This window comes from Anomaloglossus baeobatrachus, chromosome 7, assembly GCF_048569485.1.
Source record: "Anomaloglossus baeobatrachus isolate aAnoBae1 chromosome 7, aAnoBae1.hap1, whole genome shotgun sequence".
NCBI classification, from domain to species: domain Eukaryota; kingdom Metazoa; phylum Chordata; class Amphibia; order Anura; family Aromobatidae; genus Anomaloglossus; species Anomaloglossus baeobatrachus.
In genome coordinates, this window is record NC_134359.1 from 35094890 (window position 1) to 35116904 (window position 22015).

Sequence of the window (22015 nt, forward strand, 5' to 3'; positions counted from 1 at the left end):
CTGCCGACAATGATAAAACTGCATCCGTAACTCCGCTTCAGTGCGGGTTTCTAAGGCGACCTGGAGTTTATCGAAAATGGTGGTTACAGAGGCCCGGTCCGCGTCTGCCCAAGTCTCCACCTCCTGCTTGGCGGCGCCGGTCAGCTGCCCTAGCACTACCGCTGCACGCTGCTTGCAAGTCATGGCATACAAATCGAGGATTGTGCATATTTTCTTCTGGAACACCTGCAAGGCTTCCGGCTTCCCATCGTACTGGGGTAACCAGGCAGCACCGGGCACGTAGGGCAAGGAGATTGGCATTACCTGGGTGACCATCGGAGCCACGGCCTCTCCCGCTCCTGCGACCAGAGCGAGCGCCGCCACGTTCCCGCCGTCTGGCACACCTGCGGGCGCCGTCGCTCCAGCGGCCGGCGCCACTGCACCATCCGGGTTAGGTGCGGACATCGTCCCGCTTTTCCCCCTTGGTCTCTTTGCGGCACTCCTCCAGCCGGCCGGTAAGTTTCGTTTTTCGACCTCCGGCTTTGCCTTTCGGCCGTGTTCCCAGGGAGCTGGGCCTCAGTTCTCGCGCTCTTTTCGCGGGGAAGAAGACTCTGGCGGGAATCTTCGCGCCAAAAGATGGCAGCAAGATGGCGGATTCTGAAAATTCTACAACGGATCACCGCTGACTTCACTTTAAGGCACACTTTACTAGGTAAGCGAATGGGTAAGTATCCTGTTCGTGATGCCAGGAATTGAGATGTACTGTCCCGTGCTCGGCAGCCGAGCCGCTCGAATCCCGACCTGCTGGTGTGTGGCTCGAGTGTCTCCGGACCCGGGGGTCCTGCGGTCACTTCAATCAAAAGGGGATTTGTGGTTTGGGGGCTTAGATGCACGGCCGGAGCCGTGTTTAAGTTCGTGACGCCACCCACGGGTTGTGGTGAAGGTGGACACCACTGCAGTTACGGGGCACCCGGGGGAGATGTTGCGCAGCAAGTAGTTAACCCCTCCGTGGGTAGGGATGGTGGCCCTGGGACCCTTGGGGGAGTTGGGCGATGCAGGGAGATGGGCGGCCGGAGGGCACTGATGTACTCACTATTAGTAAACACACTCTGGTAAACCAAGGTGATGGTGGTCGGTGCCCACAGCCGGCTGCAGTCTGGTCCCCCACCAGGTTGGTGGTCTCTGTCTTTCTCCCGCACCTGTTTTGTGATGGTGGACTATCTGCGCTTGCAACTTCAGGAGTCCGCTCCCCGGCTTGTGGTTGCCTGAGGAGCCCTTTGCCCTCAGGCGCTGCCGTGGCGGTGGCTTTCTATCCCCCTCGTTGGGCTGTTGTCTTCAGTCGGGACTTTGGGTGGGATAGGACCTATAGTCCTGGCCGCAATCAGTTAATTAGCTAGCCCCCAGTAGCTTCTGTACCTAGCTTCAGGGTCTGAGTACCCCCCTTTGTGCTCCGGTTTCTGAGTCGGTTCCCCGGGTCGGTACCGGCTGGCCACTACCCTGTTCAGGTCCACCTCGGTTCCACCGAGCCGTCTTCCCGGCTCCTGCAGACAGAGGCCTCCGTATGCCTCCTAGCCAAAGGTGCCCGGGCTCCTACCCTGGCACCTGTCAGTCTGCTACAGGCCTGTCACACAGGCCTGACCTCCTCCACTGAACTCTCAAATTGCACTACTGTGTTTTCCCGCCTCAGGCCATCCGAACTCCTCGGTGGGCGTGTCCAACCGCCTGGCTATGCCCCCTGGTGTGTTCATCAAGCCCTGGGGGAGGTGACTACGGTTTTTATGTTTGGCTGCTGTCACCTTGTTAGGGGACGGGTGTAATGCAGGGCCCTATCTGTGACTACCAGGCACGGCCAGGGCGTCACATATGCATTTGTGTAAAAAAAAAATGCCCCAGAAAGTGTCCATATCCTTGATCTTGATATATGTCTCCTGAAAAATGCTTAACAGGAGATACTAAAACACAAAAAAAAAAAAACACTTTTTGTTTATCTTCTAGATCAAACGTATTCAGAATGTAAAAGCCTTCATGTGTTTCGCCATAAATAAGCACAGCGTGAATGAAAAGAATCCTGGCCAGAAAAATATAAGGCACCTGTATCACGGCACATCTGCTGATGCAATTTATAACATTAATCATAATGGATTTAACCGAAACTACAGCGGAAAAAATGGTAAGTTACCAGACAGTGAGTCTATGGCAAATTGTACAACTCTACTTTAACCTTCTAACTGCACTATAGGTGTTCAAACTTCCATTCTCTCATTTGTAGCCCAAATTTAGTTTTTCATTGATTGATTGCCCTTAACCCCTTCAGCCCCAAGCCTATTTTGACCCTAAAGACCAGGCCATTTTTTGCAATTCTGACCAGTGTCACTTTATGAGGTTATAACTCTGGAACGCTTCAGCGGATCCCGGTGATTCTGAGATTGTTTTTTCGTGACATATTGGGCTTCATGTTAGTGGTAAATTTAGGCCGATATTTTTTGCGTTTCTTTGTGAAAAAAACGGAAATTTCGCGAAAATTTTGAAAATTTTGTAATTTTCAAACTTTGAATTTTTATACTCTAAAACCAACGAGACATATGACACAAAATAATTAATAAATAACATTTCCCACATGTCTACTTTACATCAGAACAATTTTGGGGAAAAAAAAAAATTTAAGGAAGTTATAGGGGTTCAAAGTTTATGAGCAATTTCTCATTTTTACAACAAAATTTACAAAGCCACTTTTTTTAGGGACCACATCACATTTGAAGCGATTTTGAAAGGTCTACATGACACAAAACACCCAAAAGTGACACCATTCCAAAAACGGCACCCCTCAGGCTACTCAAAACCACATTCAAGAAGGTTATTAACCCTTCAGGTGCTTCACAGTAACTAAAGCAATGTGGAAGGAAAAAATGAACATTTTACTTTTTGCAACAAAAATGTTAATTTAGCCTCAAATATTGCATATTCACAAGGGTAGCAGGATTAAATGAACCCCCAAAATTTGTTGGGCAATTTCTACTGAGTATGCAGATACCTCATATGTGGGGAAAAACCACTGTTTGGGCGCACGGCAGGACTCGGAAGGGAAGGAGCGCCATTTGACTTTTTTGAACAGAAAATTAGCTGGAATCGTTAGCCCCACCATGTTGCGTTTGGAGAGCCCCTGAGGTGCCGAAACAGTGGAGCTCCCCCACATGTGACCCCATTTTGGAAACTAGACCCCTCATGGAATTTATCTAGATGTTTATTGAGCATTTTGAGCCTCTGGGGGCTTCACAAAAGTTAATAGAGTTGAGCCGTGAAAATAAAAAAAAAGATTTTTACCACAAAATTGTTACTTCAACCAGGTAGCTTTTTTTTTTCACAAGGGTATCAGGAAAAATTGCACCATAAAATGTATTGTGCAATTTCTCCTGAGTACACAGACACCTCATATGTGGTGGAAATAAAATGTTTGGGCGCACAGCAGGGCTCGGAAGGCAAGGAGCGTCATTTGACGTTTCAAACGCAAAATTGTCTGGGATAATTAGCATATTCCATGTTGCGTTTGGAGACCCCCTGAGGTGCCGAAACAGTGGAGCTCCCCCACATGTGACCCCATTTTGGAAACTAGACCCCCATGGCATAGAAAAAAAAAACAGCGGCAGATGGGGGGGCCGGCAGATGGGGCAGCGGCAGATGGGGGGGCAGCGGCATATAAAGGGAGCATCTGTGATTGTGAGACGGCGACTGGGATAGGGTGGGGGCGGATGGGAGAGGGCGCAGTGGATGCAGGAGCGGCAGAGGATGGGGGGAGGGGGGGATGGGTGGGAAGGGGAGTGGGAGGTGAGATTGGGGATAGTTACCCTACAGGATGGATTTAGGCAGCTGGATCACAGGAGATGAAGGAGGCAGCAGATCGGGGAGGGTGAGAGGTGGGGTAGGGAGCGCAGCGCAGATCACGGAGGAGACAGGTGAGCAGAGCACAAATCACGGGGGTGAGAGGTGAGGGAGAGCGGACAGCAGATCACGGGGGTGACAGGTGAGGGAGCACAGATCACGGGGGTGACAGGTGAGGGAGCGCACATCACGGGGGTGACAGGGGAGGGAGCACAGATCACGGGGTGACAGGTGAGGGAGCACAGATCACGGGGTGACAGTTGAGGGAGCACAGATCACGGGGTGACAGGTGAGGGAGCACAGATCACGGGGTGACAGGTGAGGGAGCGCACATAACGGGGGTGACAGGGGAGGGAGCGCACATCACGGGGGTGACAGGGGAGGGAGCACACATCACGGGGGTGACAGGGGAGGGAGCACACATCACGGCGGTGACAGGGGAGGGAGCACACATCACGGCGGTGACAAGTGAGGGAGCGCACATCACGGCGGTGACAGGTGAGGGAGCGCACATCACGGCGGTGACAGGTAAGGGAGCGCACATCACGGGGGTGACAGGGGAGGGAGCGCACATCACGGGGGTGACAGGGGAGGGAGCGCACATCACGGGGGTGACAGGGGAGGGAGCGCACATTACGGGGGTGACAGGGGAGGGGGCGAGTAGCCGATCACGGGGGTGAGAGGTGGGGGGGAGCGGGCAGCACATCACGGAGGTGAGGGGGAGAGCAGCACATAACGGAGGAGAGGGGGCGCGCAGCATATAACGGAGGGAAGGGGACGGGCAGCACATAACGGAGAGGGGGCGCGCAGCACATAACGGAGGAGAGGGGGCGGTGCCGGGCAGCACAAAACGGAGGAGAGGGGGCGGGGCCGGGCAGCACATAACGGAGGAGAGAGGGCGGGACCGGGCAGCACATAACGGAGGAGAGAGGGCGGGGCCGGGCAGCACATAACAGAGAGGGGGCGGGGCCGGGCAGCACATAACGGAGGAGGAAGCGGGCAGCCGATCTCGAGTGGAGGGGGCTGGCAGCACATCACAGAGGTGAGGGGACGAGCAGCCGATCACGAGGGAAAGGGGCCGGGCAGCAGATCGGGGGGGGACCGGTGGCACTGTGGCAGATGCAGGGCGGCGGCGGCGGATCGGGGGGTGAGGGTGTGAGCAGCAGATACGAGGAGTGGGGTGCGGGCAGCAGATCGGGTGGCAGATCACGGAGGGCAGCGGCGGATCGGGAGGTGTGGGGGTGAGGGGGCGGGCAGCAGATACGAGGGGTGGGGATGCGGGCAGCAGATCGGGTGGCAGATCGCGGAGGGCAGCGGCGGATCGGGAGGTGTGGGGGTGAGGGGGCGGGCAGCAGATACGAGGGGTGGGGGTGCAGGCAGCAGATCGGGTGGCAGATCGCGGAGGGCAGCAGCGGATCGGGAGGTGTGGGGGTGAGGGTGCGGGCAGCAGATACGAGGGGTGGGGGTGCGGGTGGCAGATCGCGGAGGGCAGTGGCGGCGGCGGATCGGGAGGCCGGTTTCATACAGTGCAATGGCAGCGCAGCAACTTCCGGGTCCCATGCTCCGGTCACATAACAGCATGTTACCGGAGCTTGTCGCCCTGCCATTTCACTGTGAACACTCACTGTGCTGGCGTGCTGCAGGGCCGACAAGTGAAGCTGATGGGGCGGTCACCGGCAACAGGTCCACTGTGATTGGAGACAGCGGTCACAAGGCCGATCTCTCCAATCAGAGCTACTGGAGCTGGGGGAGGGTGATCCAGTGAGGTCACCCAGCTCCAGCCAATGGCCAGTGCTATAGCTGCACTGGCCAGGGCTGGATTTCAATGTTTCAGTCACTTTAAGTGGCTGGAACATTACAGTGGCTGTGATTGGTTAAGCGGCGTTCGTCAGCCAATCACAGCCTCCGTAGGTCCGGGGAGGAGGCACCACCCCTCCTGAGGTCAGGTACAGGTCCCCTCCTCCCCGAATCTGCGGTTTATGCTAACTTTTCGCAGTCACCGGAGGCTCCGGTGCCGCGATTACGCCATGATGGAAAGATCCGTCCTTGGTCGTTAAGGCCCAGGGCACCATGACGGATCTTTCCATCCATGGTCGTGAAGGAGTTAAATGAAGCCTGCCTCTCCATTATACCTGTATGTAGTTGAAAGACAAGAGAGCAGAAGCAAAACAAACAGTCACATCCTGCCCCCCACATCCTGTACAGAAACAATGACCTGCCTCCATTTCCTGTAGAGTGAGAGACCTGTCCCCATTTCTTCTAGAGTAAGACACCTGCCCCCATTTCCTGTAGAGTGAGAGACCTGCCCCCATTTCCTGTAGAGTGAGAGCCCTGCCCCATTTCCTGTAGAGTGAGAGCCCTGCCCCCATTTCCTGTAGAGTGAGAGCCCTGCCCCCATTTCCTGTAGAGTGAGAGACCTGTTCCCATTTCCTGTAGCATGAGAGATCTTTCCCCATTTCCTATAGAGTGAGAGACCTGTCCCCATTTCCTCCAGAGTGAGAGACCTGCCCCCATTTCCTGTAGAGTGAGAGATCTGCCCCCATTTCCTGTAAAGTGAGAGACCTGTCCCCATTTCCTGTAGGGTGAGAGACCTGACCCCATTTCCTGTAGCATGAGAGATCTTTCCCCATTTCCTATAGAGTGAGAGACCTGTCCCCATTTCCTGTAGAGTGAGAGACCTGCCCCCATTTCCTGTAGAGTGAGAGACCTGCCCCCATTTCCTGTAGAGTGAGAGACCTGTCCCCATTTCCTGTAGAGTGAGAGACATGCCCCCATTTCCTGTAGAGTGACAGACCTGTCCCCATTTTCTGTAGGCTGAGAGACCTGCCCCCATTTTCTGTATCATGAGAGACCTGCCCTCATTTCCTGTAGAGTGAGAGCCCTGCCCCCATATCTTGTAGCATGAGAGACCTGTTCCCTTTTCCTGTAGAGTGACACCCCTGTCCCCATTACCTGTCGAGTGAGAGATCTGTCCCCATTTCCTGTAGAGTGGGAGACCTGCCCCCATTTTCTGTAAAGTGAGAGACCTGCCCCCATTTTCTGTAGAACAAGAGACCTGCCTGTTCTGATCCTGTAACCGTGGAAGATTACAAAAAACTCCCATTAGTGGAAAAACACCAAGAAAACAAGAGTAGTTGGAACCTGAGCTGACCGCAATCCCCTAACTATCACACTAGAAGTAGCCGTGGAGCGTTCCTAACACACCTAGACGCCACGTCACAGATGGAGAAACTAGCTACACCTCACAGATAGAAATTAGGAAATCTACTTTGCCTCAGAGAAGTCCCCAAAGGAGTAGCCAGCCCCGACATATAAAGATTACGGTGATGTAGGAAATCACGATACACACATAGGAAAAATAGATTTAGCAAAGGTGAGGTCCGACTACCTAGATACAAAGGGAAGAAAAGGAAATTGATTGCGGTCAGTACAAAAACCCTGCAGAAAAGTATATCTCCTGATAGTAAAAATGGCCCTGGAGGTCGAACGACCTCACCCCCACTATATCAGGTACTCTTGTAAATAATGAGAGAGACAAAATACCAAAAAGAACACAAAAACTATAAAAGTGCAAATAATCAAGTTTGACAGGGAGAATCTCCCTTTTCTTGCAGAAGAGCTAGCAAAGGGGGAACCCCCATGCTCACCAAACTAGAAAAGCAAATCTTCACCTACAAGAAAACAAATTCAACACAAAAGAAAAACAAACACCCTAAGGTGTAAGCAAGGAAGCAAAGCAAAAGCTTGCAAACTTATCTGCAGAAGTCTTGCACAGGAAAACAGGTAAGGACAGAACTCCAAGCCAGGTTCAGAGACTGAGGAAAATTCAACTATCACCGGCGCCAGCAAAGCAAAAAGTGCCCTCCTATATACACCAGGCTTGTCTGCAATAGGACTTCCTTAATTCCCAATTAACGCCGACACCTGTCTGAGTCAAAGACTCAGACTCAGCTTCACTACCATTCCTGGCCACCAGAGGGAGCTTCAAAACAGCCCCCATACAGACGACATTCACAACAGTACCCCCCCCTTGAGGAGGGGTCACCGAACCCTCACCAGAACCACCGGGTCTGTCAGGATGGGCATGATGGAAGGTACGAACCAATCTGTCAGCGTGAATGTCAGAATGAAAGACCCAAGAATTGTCCTCCTGACCATAACCCGTCCACTTAACAAGGTACTGGAGATTTCGTCTATTAAGACGGGAATCCAAAATTTTCTCTACCTCATACTCCAGATCCCTTTCTACCAATACAGGATCCGGAGGCACTGCTGTGGGAACTACTGGCTCCACAGGTTTCTTTAACAAAAACTTATGAAAAACATTGGGAATTTTAAACGACTCAGGAAGAGCCAAATAAAAAGATACGGGATTAATAATCTCCAAAATCTTATAGAGCCCAATAAATCTAGGCTTAAATTTAGGCGAAGAAACCAAACCATGTCCCCCACTTTAAACCGGGAACCAACTGTCCTACCTCGGTTGGCAAACCTTTGAGCATTCTCCTGGGACTGAAACAATTTGTCCACTTCTTGAGCCAAAATCTGCTGCACTATATAAAGAGAAGGGATGCACATCAGTGACTATGCAAGGGGAATACATGTAAAGCAGAAACTGCTGTGTGAATACTGGTATGAAAAATACAATAGCTATATGTGAAAATGAAAATATGACAATGGAATCTGCATTACTGCCATGAACTTAAGAATAAAGAGAAATTTAGCTATTGAATTGATCAATACAACAGAGCCCCAAAACCTTGTCACGGTATTCTCTTACATTGGGGTCCCTAGCTAATGTGTGTCCTCTCATGCAGTTAAAAAACTTACCATGTATGAGAAGCTGAGACCCAGGCTATATATGTATGTGGACTGGCAATAGGTTTGGGTGGGGACGGGTTCACAAACGAAAGACTACAAACCAATTAAGAAATAATGTCTGGAACACCATTCTTAAGCCCGCTTTACACGCTTCAATCGATCTTACAATCCGTCGTTGGGGTCAAGTTGTAAGTGACGCACATCTGGCATCGTGCATGACGTATTTGCGTGTGACACCTACGTGCGATCAAGATTGAACGCAAATACGTTGATCGCAAACATATCGTATCTTTGTCTAGAATTGAACGTATTCTTGCACAAACCTAGTCAATTGCAGCGTGCGACATCCCTCATACGATTTAGCAAATACAACTTTAATACGTCAGAAGCTGTGTGGGTGTGTCTATGCTGTGCAGTAAACTAAATAAATAATTTAAAAAAACGGCGTGCGGTCCCCCCCAATTTTAATACCAGCCAGATAAAGCCATACGGCTGAAGGCTGGTATTCTCAGGATGGGGAGCTCCACGTTATGGGGAGCCCCCCAGCCTAACAATATCAGTCAGCAGCCGCCCATAATGGCCGCATCCATAAGATGCGACTGTTCGGAGACTGTACCTGGCTCAACCCGTTTTGCCCTGGTGCATTGACAATCGGGGTAATAAGGAGTTATTGGCAGCCTATAGCTGCCACTAAATCCTAGATTAATCATTGCAGGCATCTATGAGACACCCGCAATTGTGGCACCCTGGACAAGCCAGGACGTCACAGGTACTACAACAACACACCCCGGCTAGGCACACCGAAGTCAGACAAAAATCCTTGTTGCCTCCCTCCAGGGGCTTATGTCCACACCAGGGGGTGGAGCCAGGTGGTTGGCCCCACCCACCGAGGAGTTCACAGTCCTGGAGGCGGGAAAAGGAGTCAGACAGCTAGAGTTTGGAGTTTGAGGAGTGGTGAAGTGAAGTGGTAGTGGAGGAGACTGACCGTGTCCGGGTGCGTGGCCTGGGCACATACAGCAAGGTTGGCAGACGGTGGTGACCGTCTGCAGGAGAGGCTGATTGAAGTAAACCGTAAGGACCGGGGACGGGCGGTGGCCCGCCGGTACCGGATCGGGGAGCGAAGAGAAGCCAGCACCATTCGGCAGGGTTTACGGACCCCGACCAGGCTAGGAGTCGCCGTAAAACCGGTCAAATCCATTAGCGAAGGGAACCTCCGGGGTTTCCCAGCAGTCAAGACCCGATTGAAGGCAATAGCTCAAACCGTGAAGGGAAATACAGTCACCGCCAAGGCTACAGTTCCCAGGGCCAGAGCCTGCGGGCAAAAGTTTCCCTCAGCCTTCATCTAAGCTGGGGAGCGGGTTACCGGTGGGAAGCCATTGGAACCGTGAACATAACACAGGTGCAGGGAAAGGCAGTCACCACCAACCTACCGGGAGAACTACCGCAGCCGTCTGTGGGACCCGTCCATGCAGCCGTTTGCTTTACCGGAGACTTTGTGTTCATCATTGGCTGAGTGAGTACCACTGTGCCGTGCGGCACCGCGCTGCCCCCGCGACCCTGCACCTCACCAGGCCCCGTAACCCGCCTGCCATTCCTCCCTCACCGGGCCCCGGGACAACCAACCCCCCTACCCACAGAGGGGAAAAACAACATCCAAGCTGCTCCCTGTCATCGCTCCCGGGATCTCCATCCAGAGCAGCGGTGGTGTCACAACCTCACCACAACCGTGGGTGGCGTCACGGACAATAAATCCCCAAAACCATCCACCTTTTCACTCACAGGCAAGGAGCGCCGCTCGAGTCCCCGGGATCCGGCCCACCGCTCGAGCCACCACCGAGCAGCAGCAGCAGCCGGACCTGAGCAGTGGGTGAGTGCAGTGTCCCCTCCCCGCCCGCGACACAATGATTAACTTGTAAATTAAAGTTAACAAACACAGAGTTAAAAAATCCTTTATTTGAAATAATAAACAAAAACAAAGACCCTCGTTCACCACTTTATTAAGTCCACAAATAACACATCCTTGTCCGACGTATTTCCTGCAACGCTCTCAGCTCTGCTACATGAAGCTGACAGGAGCGGCAGAAGACACCGCCGCCCCTGACAGCTCCACGCAGCAACTGAACACAGCCGCGCAATCAGCTGTGCTGTCACTGATGTCACTCGCGGCCACCGCTGGATCCTCCAACAGTGACAGCAAGTCACCCAAGTGACAGCGAAGAAGTCACAGGTGAGTTTCAGACCCGGGGGGAGAATACAGCTGGCCGCGTGTAACCTGAGTGACGGGAGCGCTAATCGCGCTGCTAAATTCAGTCACTCAGGAGATTAGCGGTCACCGGTGAGTCCATCACGGGTGACCGCTAATCAGTGCGCGACACAGACAGAGCCGCGGCATGACAATGAAGTCGGGTGAAGTTCACTCGAGTTCATTCTGATCGTGCGGCTCTGTCTATGTCTGCTGTCATCTGCCATTCAGCTCTCCTACATGGCTGTCTGTGGCTGCTGTCAGCGGCCATGTAGCAGAGCTGAATGGCAGATGACACAGTAAAAACGCATCGCCTACACATTACACACGCATTACACACACATTACACACGCTTGGCAAGTCATTACAAAAAAAAGGGTTCCCAATCCATACGTCAGAGAACACATGATCTAAAGAATCGCACACAATATTGATCAATTTAATATAGACTACTAACGCACGTGTGACAGCAAATGAACGACCTATGTGCTATCTCATTAGATCACATATGCGATCTGGGCGTGTCACATCGCAAACGCGATTGCACAACAAATTGCAACGTGTAAAGCAGGCTTAAGTCTGAACTGGGTGCAAAGACCCTAAAAAAACCACTATATAAAGAGAAGGGATGCACAAAAGTGATCATGCAAGGGGAATACATGTAAAGCAGAAACTGCTGTGTGAGTACTGCCATGAAAAAGTTCATGGCAGTTATGCAGATTCCATTGTCATATGTTCATTTTCACATAAAGCTATTGAATTTTGCATGACAGTATTCACACAGCAGTTTCTGCTTTATATGTATTCCCCTTACATAGTCACTGGTGTGCATCCCTTCTCTTTATATAGTGAAGTTTCTTTAGGGTCTTTGTACCCAGTTCAGACTTAAGCGGGCTTTACACGCAACGACATCGCTAACGAGATGTCGTTGGAGGTTACGGAATTCGTGACGCACATCCGGCTTCGTTAGCGACGTTGTTGCGTGTGAAATGCACGAACGACCATTAACGATCAAAATTACTCACCTAATCGTTGATCATTGACTCGTCGTTCTAATCCCAATTATCGTTGCTGTTGCAGGATGCTGGTTGTTCGTTGTTCCTGCGGCAGCACACATCGCTATGTGTGACACCGCAGGAACGAGGAACATCACCGTACCTGCGGCTTCCGGCAATGAGGAAGGAAGGAGGTGGGCGGGATGTTCCGCCCGCTCATCTCTGCCCCTTCGCTTCTATTGGGCGGCCGCTTAGTGACGCCGCTGTGACGCCGAACGAACTCCCCCTTAAAGCAGAGATTGTTCGGCGGCCACAGTGACGTCGGTGAAGAGGTAATTGTGTGTGATGCGCCACCGACGTGGGCTGGTGCTATCGCTCGCGACATCGCTAGCGATGTCGCAGTGTGTAAAGCCCGCTTTAGAATGGTGTTCAAGACGTTATTTCTTAACAAATCTGCTGCATTCTCTCCACCACAGAATCAACTCCCGGGCAGACCGAAGCCTTATCCTGCCCTAAAGAGAACCTAGGATGAAATCTAAAATTGCAGAAAAAAGGAGACATCAACGTAGCAGAGCTCGCCCTATTATTGAGAGCAAACTCTGCCAAGGGCAAAAAAGAAACCCAGTCATCTTGATCAGCAGATACAGCACTCTCAGTCTGGCCATTGGTCTGAGGATGAAAAGCAGAAGAAAAAGACAGTTCAATTCCTAATCTAGAACAAAAAGCTCTCCAAAATCTGGACACAAACTGAACTTTGTCTGACACGATATTTTCAGGAATACCATGTAAACAAACCACCTGTTGAAAAAACAAGAGCACCAACTCTGAAAAAGTCAACTTCGGTAATGGTACCGAATTGACTATCTTAGAGAATCTATCACAAAAAAAACAAATAACCGTCATCCTTTGAGAGACAGGAAGATCCAATACAAAATCCATAGCAATATGAGTCCAGGGTCTCTTAAGGCCGCTTTACACGCAACGACATCGCTAATGAGATGTCGCTGGGGGTCACGGAATTCGTGACGCACATCCGGCCTCGTTAGCGACGTCGTTGTATGTGAAATGCACGAACAACCGTTAACGATCAAAATTACTTACCTTATCGTTGATCGTTGGCGCGTCGTTCTATTTCCAATTATCGTTGCTGTTGCAAGACGCAGGTTGTTCGTCGTTCTTGTGGCAGCACACATCGCTATGTGTGACACCGCAGGAACGAGGAACATCACTGTACCTGCGGCCGCCGGCAATGAGGAAGGAAGGAGGTGGGTGGGATGTTCCGCCCGCTCATCTCCGCCCCTCCGCTTCTATTGGGCGGCCACTTAGTGACGTCGCTGTGATGCCGCACGAACCGCCCCCTTAGAAAGGAGGCGGTTCGCCGGCCACAGCGACGTCGCTAAGCAGGTAAGTACGTGTGACCATTCTTAGCAATGTTGTGCGCCACGGGCAGCGATTTGCCCGTGATGCAGAACCGAGGGGGTCGGGTACAATCGCTAGCGATCTCGCTAGCGAGATCGCAGTGTGTAAAGCGGCCTGTAGGCACAGGTAATGACAACAACAACCCACTAGAACGTGAACAACAAGGCTTGGATCTGGAACAAATCCCATAAGATTGCACAAAGCTCCTGACAAAGAAGGCCACCAAAAAGACCTACTCACAAGATCCCTGGTACCAAAAATCCGAGGATGACCAGCCAATGTGGAACAATGAATCTCGGACATAACTCTAGTCCTCCATTGACCAGGAACATACAGTTTCGCCACAGGACATCTCTCAGATTTGTCCCCCTGAAATCTCTCAAGTGCTAACCTCAAATCGGGCAAAATAGCGGAGAGATTCATTCAAGATTCACCTTCATTCAAGATTTTAGATGGCTCCTCAAGATCCAGAGAATCAGCAAATAAACTCCTAGAGAGGGCATCGGCTTTAATATTCTTAGTGCCCGGAAGAAAAGAGACCACAAAATTGAAACGTGTAAAAAATAGAGCCCACCTAGCCTGCATAGGATTCAGTCTCTTGGCAGATTCAAGATAGGTCAGATTCTTATGATCAGTGAGCACCACAATTTCATGTCTCGCCCCCTCCAGTCAGTGTCTCCATTCCTCAAAGGCCCACTTTATTACCAATAATTCCCAATTACCCACATCATAATTTCGTTCAAATGGAGAAAATGTTCGAGAGAAGAAGGCACAAGGCTTAAGCTTGGAAGTACTAGGATCTCTTTGAGACAAAACTGCACCTGCTCCAATCTCTGAGGCACTTGAAACGGAAGAAAAACATCAGGTTGCTGCAGGACTGGGGCAGAAGTGAACCTCTTTTTTTTTTTTTTTTTTCCAATTTAAGATTTTATTAATTTTTCCAGGAAATACAAAATTAGAACATACAACCATACTATTGCAAATGAAACAGATCAGAAGTTAATGCTAAACCAAGCCTTCGCCGGCTTCGCAACATTCTATGGATGGTATAAATGGAACATAGATAATCACTTAAAAAAAAAAAACAAAACAATAAAACGATAAATCAAGGAGAAGATATTCAAACAAGAGGAAGTCACAGAGTCTAGAGAAATAGGGGTAGTGCAGAGAAGGGAGAGAATAGAAAGCAGAGTGAGGCGACCGGGACGTGAACCTCTTTTTAAGCTCCTGGAAGACCATAATTGCCTCTGAAGTCCAATTCTCAGCATCAGCTCCCTTTTTGGTCAAATCAGTCAAAGGCTTAACCACACTAGAGAAATGGCGTATAAATTTATGGTAGAAATTGTCAAAGCCCAAAAATTTTTGAACGGATTTCAAACAGGTTGGCTGAACCCAGTCATGAATGACCCAAACCCTGACCGGATCCATCCCAATAGCAGCTGGGGACAAAATAAAAGTCAAAAAGGAAATTTTCTGCACGCCAAAGAGACATTTTGATCCCTTAACGTACAATGAATTTTCCTTAAGTATCTGAAAAACTTTCCGAACCTGCTGAACATGAGCATCCCAATCATCAGAAAAAATCAAAATATCATCCAAATAGACCATCATAAATTTGCCAATTAGATCCCGAAAAATTTTCATGAATGACTGAAAGACGGAGAGGGCATTAGTGAGCCCAAAAGGCATCACTAGGTACTCAAAATGCCCCTCAGGGGTATTAAAAGCCGTCTTCCATTCATCGCCCTCCTTAATTTGAATGAGATTGTACGCCCCCTTAAGATCAAGTTTAGTAAACCATTTAGCCCCCTTGACTCTGGAAACAGATCTGACATCAGGGGCAAAGGATACTGATATTTAACAGTGATTTTATTAAGGAGGCGTTAGTCAATACAAGGTCTCAATGACCCATCCTTCTTGGACACAATACCCAGGGATGAAGATGACGGTCTAATATGACCTTTTTCCAATGACTCCTTAATATAAGTTCGCATAGCATCATGTTCGGGAACAGATAGATTGAAGATCCGTCCCTTAGGAAATTTGCAACCTGGCACTAATTCAATGGTACAATCACACTCTCTGTGGGGGAGGTAAAGAAACAGAACCAGTCCCATTAAACACATAGAGAAAATCTGACAAATATTCAGGTACATCATGTGGCGGAGGGGAAATAGACAACACAGAAAGATCATTCTCCAATCTGGAACTGGATTATGGGTCTGCAGCCAAAGGCATCCCAGTACCAAAATATTATCCACGTTATGTAGTACCAAAAATTTACAATCCTCCTGATGAGCTGGTGCAACCCTCATAGTACCTGGGTCCAAAATTGGGATTTATGCTCAGCTAGGAGAGTAGCATCAATGCCCTGTAAGGGAATAGAAGTTTGCAAAGGTACCATGGGGAAGCCACAACTTTTAGCAAACCCAAAATCCAGTAAGGTCAGGTCGGCCCCTGAATCAAGTAAAGCCATAGCGGAAAATGAGCATAATGAGCAAATCAAGGAGACGGATAAAAGAAATTTAGGTTGCACAGTCGCCACAGCAAAAGAACGACAGACAGAAATAGTGTGAGACGCATCACCACAATAGAAACACGACTTATTTTTCTGTCTAAAACCCTGCCACTCAGCATTAGAGAGAACCCTATCACACTGCATAGGCTCTGAAGACTGTTCCGCAAGCAGTACATTAGCACGCATCGTTTTGCACTCGCGTAAACGCCTATCATTCTGAATAGCTGAAGTCATAGATTAATCGAGACCAGAAGGAATAGGAAATCCCACCATAACATTCTTCACTGCATCCGCAAGACCCTTACAAAAAAGTGCTTCACGTGCTTCATCATTCCATTTGGTAAGGACCGCCCACTTTCTGAATTTTTGACAAAATATTTCAGAGTCCTGACCTTGGATCAAAGCCAGCAAGGCTTTCTCTGCTTGGTCAATAACATTGGGTTCATCATACAACATTCCCAGGGCCTGAAAAAAGGAATCCATAGTAGCAAGAATTGGATCATCAGGAGCCAATGAATAGGCCCAGTCCTGAGGGTCATCGCACAACAAAGAGATGACAATCTTAACCTGATGCACTGGGCTCCCTGAGGATTTAGGTTTTAAGGCAAAAAGCTATTTACAATTATTTTTAAAGTTCAATAATTTAGACTTATCCCCCGAGAATAATTCAGGAACAGGAATTTTAGGTTCTAAAACAGGAGTCTGTCTAAGATAAGCTGAAATTGCCTGAACTTCAGAGGAGAGATGCTCAACACGCTCAACTAACTGTTTAGTATCCATGTCAACAAGAAATATTCCATGGTACCCAAAGAATAAGAGGAAAAATAAATAGAGATAAAAAAAATATTTTCCCTTCTTTTGAGTACCTTTTTTGTTGGCCGGTGATACTGTTATGATCCGGTAATCGTGGAAGATTACAAAAATCTCCCATTAGTAGAAAAACACCAAGAAAAATAAGAGTAGTTGGAACCTGAGCTGACCGCAATCCCCTAAGTATCAGACCACACTAGAAGTAGCCGTGGAGCGTTCTTAACACACCTAGATGCCACGTCATAGCCGGAGAAACTAGCTACACCTCACAGATAGAAATGAGGAAATCTACCTTGCCTCAGAGAAGTCCCCAAGGAGTAGCCAGCCCCTGACATATAAAGATTACGGTGATGTAGGAAAACACGATACACAGATAGGAAAAATAGATTTAGCAAAGGCAAGGTCCGACTACCTAGATACAAAGGAAAGAAAAGGAAACTGATTGCGGTCAATACAAAAACCCTGCAGAAAAATACCACTCTCCTGATAGTAAAAATGGCCCTGGAGGTCGAACGACCTCACCCCCACTATATCAGGTACTTTTGTAAATAATGGGCAAGACAAAATACCAAAAAGAACACAAAAAATACAAAAGTGCAAATAATCAAGTTTGACGGGGAGAATCTCCCTTTTTTTGCAGAAGAGCTAGCAAAGAGGAACCCCCATGCTCACCAAACTAGAAAAGCAAATCTTCATCTGCAAGAAAACAAATTCAAAACAAAAGAAAAACAAACACCCTAAGATGTAAGCAAGGAAGCAAAGCAAAAGCTTGCAAACGTATCTTCAGAAGCCTTGCACAGGAAAACAGGGAAGGACAGAACTCCAAGCCAGGTTCAGAGACTGAAGAAAACTATCATCGGTGCCAGCAAGGCAAAAAGTGCTCTCCTAAATACACCAGGCTTGTCTGCAATAGGACTTCCTTAATTCCCAATTAACGCCGACACCTGTCTGAGTCACAGACTCAGACTCAGCTTCACTACCATTCCTGGCCACCAGAGGGAGCTCCAAAACAGCACTCACACAGACGACATTCACAACACCTGCCCCCTTTTCCTGTATCATGAGAGACCTGCCCCCAGTTTCTGTATCACGAGAGACCTGCCCCCATTTCCTGCAGAGTGAGAGACATGTTCCCATTTCCTGTAGAGAGGCATGCCCCCATTTCCTGTATGACGAGACCTGCCCCCAGTTCCTGTATTACGAGAGACTTGCCTTCAGTTCCTGTATCACGAGAGACCTGCCCCCATTTCCTGTAGAGTGAGAGACCTGTCGCCATTTCCCATAGAGAGATGTGCCACCCCTGCAGCAGTCGAACTGCTCAGATCCGGGGTTATTGTGGCTCGAGGGTCTCCGGACCCGGGGGCTCGCGGCCACTCAAAAATGAAGTGGGCTATTTACAGGGGATAAGAGTTCGTGACTCTACCCTGCTCACTTTCTGCTGGGACTGAAGGTTCCGCTGCCAGTGTTGGGGGTAGCGGCTCGGCGTCCGCCGAGGATGAGGGTAGCGGTAGCTGGGTGACGGCGGTGGTCGGGGGCAGACCGGATCCCGCGGCCGGGTAGGCCGGGTCAACTGGGACTGGGTAGCTGCTTACCCGCTCCATGCACGGGACCTCTATCTCACGGCCCGCACCGCCACAGCTAGGCTCCTCATCTCCTCCCTCCAGTGGCCAGTATATAGAGGAACTGCGTCCGTATCCTCCTGCAGAGCTGCTCAGTCTCCTATTCAATCCAGGTCACGGTCCCGGGAGCAGCGCGCTCCAGTGACCAGTCCCTTGCTGCCGCCATCTTATCTCTGCGGTGTCCAGGAACGTTATGGGCAGAGTCCTGGCGTCCCTGCTCCACTTCCGCTGTTACATCCGTTAAGTCCTCTTGGTTTTCGGCAGCCAGCTCTCCAGCTCTAAAGATGAGGGGCGGAACTTCAGCTTCACGCTCTTTTGGTCAGAAAGATGGCGTTTAGGCGCCAAAAATGTCAAAAAATGGCGGGAACAGAACTTTGACTCCGCAGCTTTGATTTTCAAGGCGCACGTCACCCAGGTTAGTGGGCCCAGTCCATATCCTGTTCATGACGCCAAGGTTTTCGAGGTGTACTGCCCCTGCAGCAGTTGGACTGCTCGGATCCGGGGGTTGCTGTGGCTCGAGGGTCTCCGGACCTGGGGGCTCGCGGCCACTCGAAAATGAAGGGGGCTAGTTACAGGGGATAAGAATTTGTAACTCCACCCGTGGTTCGTGGTAAGGGGAGTCCTGATGCTGCCGATGGAGTGGAGCAGCCAGGTGACGTTCCCTCCATGGGTAAAGGAGGCCCCGGGACTCTGGATGGTGGAGGTGCAGGGGAGCATGGTGCAGGGCGGACACAGGGGAGGGCACCGTACTCACTCAGGCTGTGTCGGTGTTGATGTGACCATTAGGCAGACTCTGACACAGGAGTAAACCAAGTCTCTGGGTGCCGCGACTCCTCCGGTCCCAGACCACCGTCTGCGACCTAGCCAAGATCACACAGAGAGCTACAACTCCTTCAGCTCCTCACTCTTTGAGAGCTACTACTGTTTTGACTATGTCCCTCCCACCAGTCTGCCTGATCCCTAGGCGGGAGGCGCTTTTTCAGCTAGATCGCCCACTGGTGTGTCTGACAGGGTGTGGTGCAAGGTGTGGATAGGATTTGGATGCTGATGCAGCAATAGCAAAGGTTAGGATCCCAGAACCATGGAGGGTGGGTTCTGCACCATAAGGACAGGGGTGCAGTTCCCTGTAACACCCTGAATAGGTCAAGTGCATAACAAAGACCTGCCCCCATTTCCTGCATAGTGAGAGACCTATCCCCATTTCCTGTAGAGTGAGAGACATGCCCCCATTTTATGTAGAGTGAGTGACCTGCCCCCATTTCCTGTAGAGTGAGAGACCTGTCCTCATTTTCTGTAGAGTGAGAAACCTGCCCCCATTTCCTGTAGAGTGAGCGACCTGTCCTCATTTTCTGTAGAGTGAGAGACTTGCCCCCATTTCCTGTAGAGTGAGAGATCTGCCCCCATTTCCTGTAGCGTAAGAGACCTGCCCATGTAGAGTGAGAGACCTGCCCACATTTCCTGTAGAGTGAGAGACCTGCCCCCAATTCCTGTAGAATGAGAGACCTGCCCCCATTTCCTGTAGAGTGAGAGACCTGCCCCCATTTCCTGTAGAGTGAGAGACCTGCCTCCATTTCCTGTAGAGTGAGAGACCAGCCCCCATTTCCTGTAGAGTGAGACCTGCCCCCATTTCCTGTAGAGTGAGAGACCTGCCTTCATTTTCTGTAGAGTGAGAGACCCGCCCTCATTTTCTGTAGAGTGAGAGACCCGCCCCCATTTTCTGTAGAGTGAGAGACCTGACCCCATTTCCTGTAGAGTGAAAGACCTGCCCTCATTTCCTGTAGAGTGAGAGACCTGCCCACATTTCCTGTAGAGTGAGAGACCTGCCACCATTTCCTATAGAGTGAGAGACCTGCCCACATTTCCTGTAGAGTGAGAGACCTGCCCCCATTTTCTCTAGAGTGAGAGACCTGCCCCCATTTTCTCTAGAGTGATAGACCTGCCTCCATTTCCTGTAGAGTGAGAGACCAGCCCCCATTTCCTGTAGAGTGAGACCTGCCCCCATTTCCTGTAGAGTGAGAGACCTGCCTTCATTTTCTGTAGAGTGAGAGACCCGCCCTCATTTTCTGTAGAGTGAGAGACCTGCCCCCATTTTCTGTAGAGTGAGAGACCTGACCCCATTTCCTGTAGAGTGAAAGACCTGCCCTCATTTCCTGTAGAGTGAGAGACCTGCCCACATTTCCTGTAGAGTGAGAGACCTGCCACCATTTCCTATAGAGTGAGAGACCTGCCCACATTTCCTGTAGAGTGAGAGACCTGCCCCCATTTTCTCTAGAGTGAGAGACCTGCCCCCATTTTCTCTAGAGTGATAGACCTGCCTCCATTTCCTGTAGAGTGAGAGACCAGCCCCCATTTCCTGTAGAGTGAGACCTGCCCCCATTTCCTGTAGAGTGAGAGACCTGCCTTCATTTTCTGTAGAGTGAGAGACCCGCCCTCATTTTCTGTAGAGTGAGAGACCTGCCCCCATTTTCTGTAGAGTGAGAGACCTGACCCCATTTCCTGTAGAGTGAAAGACCTGCCCTCATTTCCTGTAGAGTGAGAGACCTGCCCACATTTCCTGTAGAGTGAGAGACCTGCCACCATTTCCTATAGAGTGAGAGACCTGCCCACATTTCCTGTAAAGGAGCGACCTGTCCTCATTTTCTGTAGAGTGAGAAAGCTGCCCACATTTCATGTAGAGTGAGAGACCTGCCCACATTTCCTGTAAAGTGAGAGACCTGCCCCCATTTCCTGTAGAGTGAGAGACCTGCCCAAACTTCCTGTAGAGTGAGAGACCTGCCCTCATTTCCTGTAGAGTGACAGACTTGCCCCCATTTCCTGTAGAGTGAGAGACCTGCCCACATTTACTGTAGAGTGAGAGACCTGCCCCCATTTCCTGTAGAGTGAGAGACCTGCCCCCATTTCCTGTAGAGTGAGAGACCTGCCCCCATTTCCTGTAGAGTGAGAGACCTGGCCTCATTTCCTGTAGAGTGAGAGACCTGCCCCCATTTCCTGTAGAGTGAGAGACCTACCCCTATTTCCTGTAGAGTGAGAGACCTGGCCTCATTTCCTGTAGAATGAGAGACCTGCCCCCATTTCCTGTAGAGTGAGAGACCTGCCCTGATTTCCTGTAGAGTGAGAGGCCTGCCCCCATTTCCTGTAGAGTGAGAGACCTGCCCCCATTTTCTGTAGAGTGAGAGACCTGCCCAAACTTCCTGTAGAGTGAGAGACCTGCCCTCATTTCCTGTAGAGTGACAGACTTGCCCCCATTTCCTGTAGAGTGAGAGACCTGCCCACATTTACTGTAGAGTGAGAGACCTGCCCCCATTTCCTGTAGAGTGAGAGACCTGCCCCCATTTCCTGTAGAGTGAGAGACCTGCCCCCATTTCCTGTAGAGTGAGAGACCTGGCCTCATTTCCTGTAGAGTGAGAGACCTGCCCCCATTTCCTGTAGAGTGAGAGACCTACCCCTATTTCCTGTAGAGTGAGAGACCTGGCCTCATTTCCTGTAGAATGAGAGACCTGCCCCCATTTCCTGTAGAGTGAGAGACCTGCCCTGATTTCCTGTAGAGTGAGAGGCCTGCCCCCATTTCCTGTAGAGTGAGAGACCTGCCCCCATTTTCTGTAGAGTGAGAGACCTGCCCCCATTTCATGTAGAGTGAGAGACCTGCCCCCATTTCCTGTAGAGTGAGCGACCTGTCCTCATTTTCTGTAGAGTGAGAGACCTGCCCACATTTCCTGTAGAGTGAGAGACCTGCCCA

The 22015-nt window shown here is 50.3% G+C and overlaps 1 protein-coding gene across 1 annotated transcript in view; it reads left to right on the forward strand.

Annotated features, from left to right (window-relative positions):
• The window catches only part of LOC142246609 (protein mono-ADP-ribosyltransferase PARP15-like), a 331278-nt gene that overhangs the window by 290270 nt on the left and 18993 nt on the right, over positions 1-22015 (forward strand). The window contains exon 11 of the mRNA XM_075319679.1: positions 1975-2149. Within this exon, the coding sequence (XP_075175794.1) occupies positions 1975-2149 (175 nt within the window). The remainder of the gene's footprint in view (positions 1-1974; positions 2150-22015) is intronic.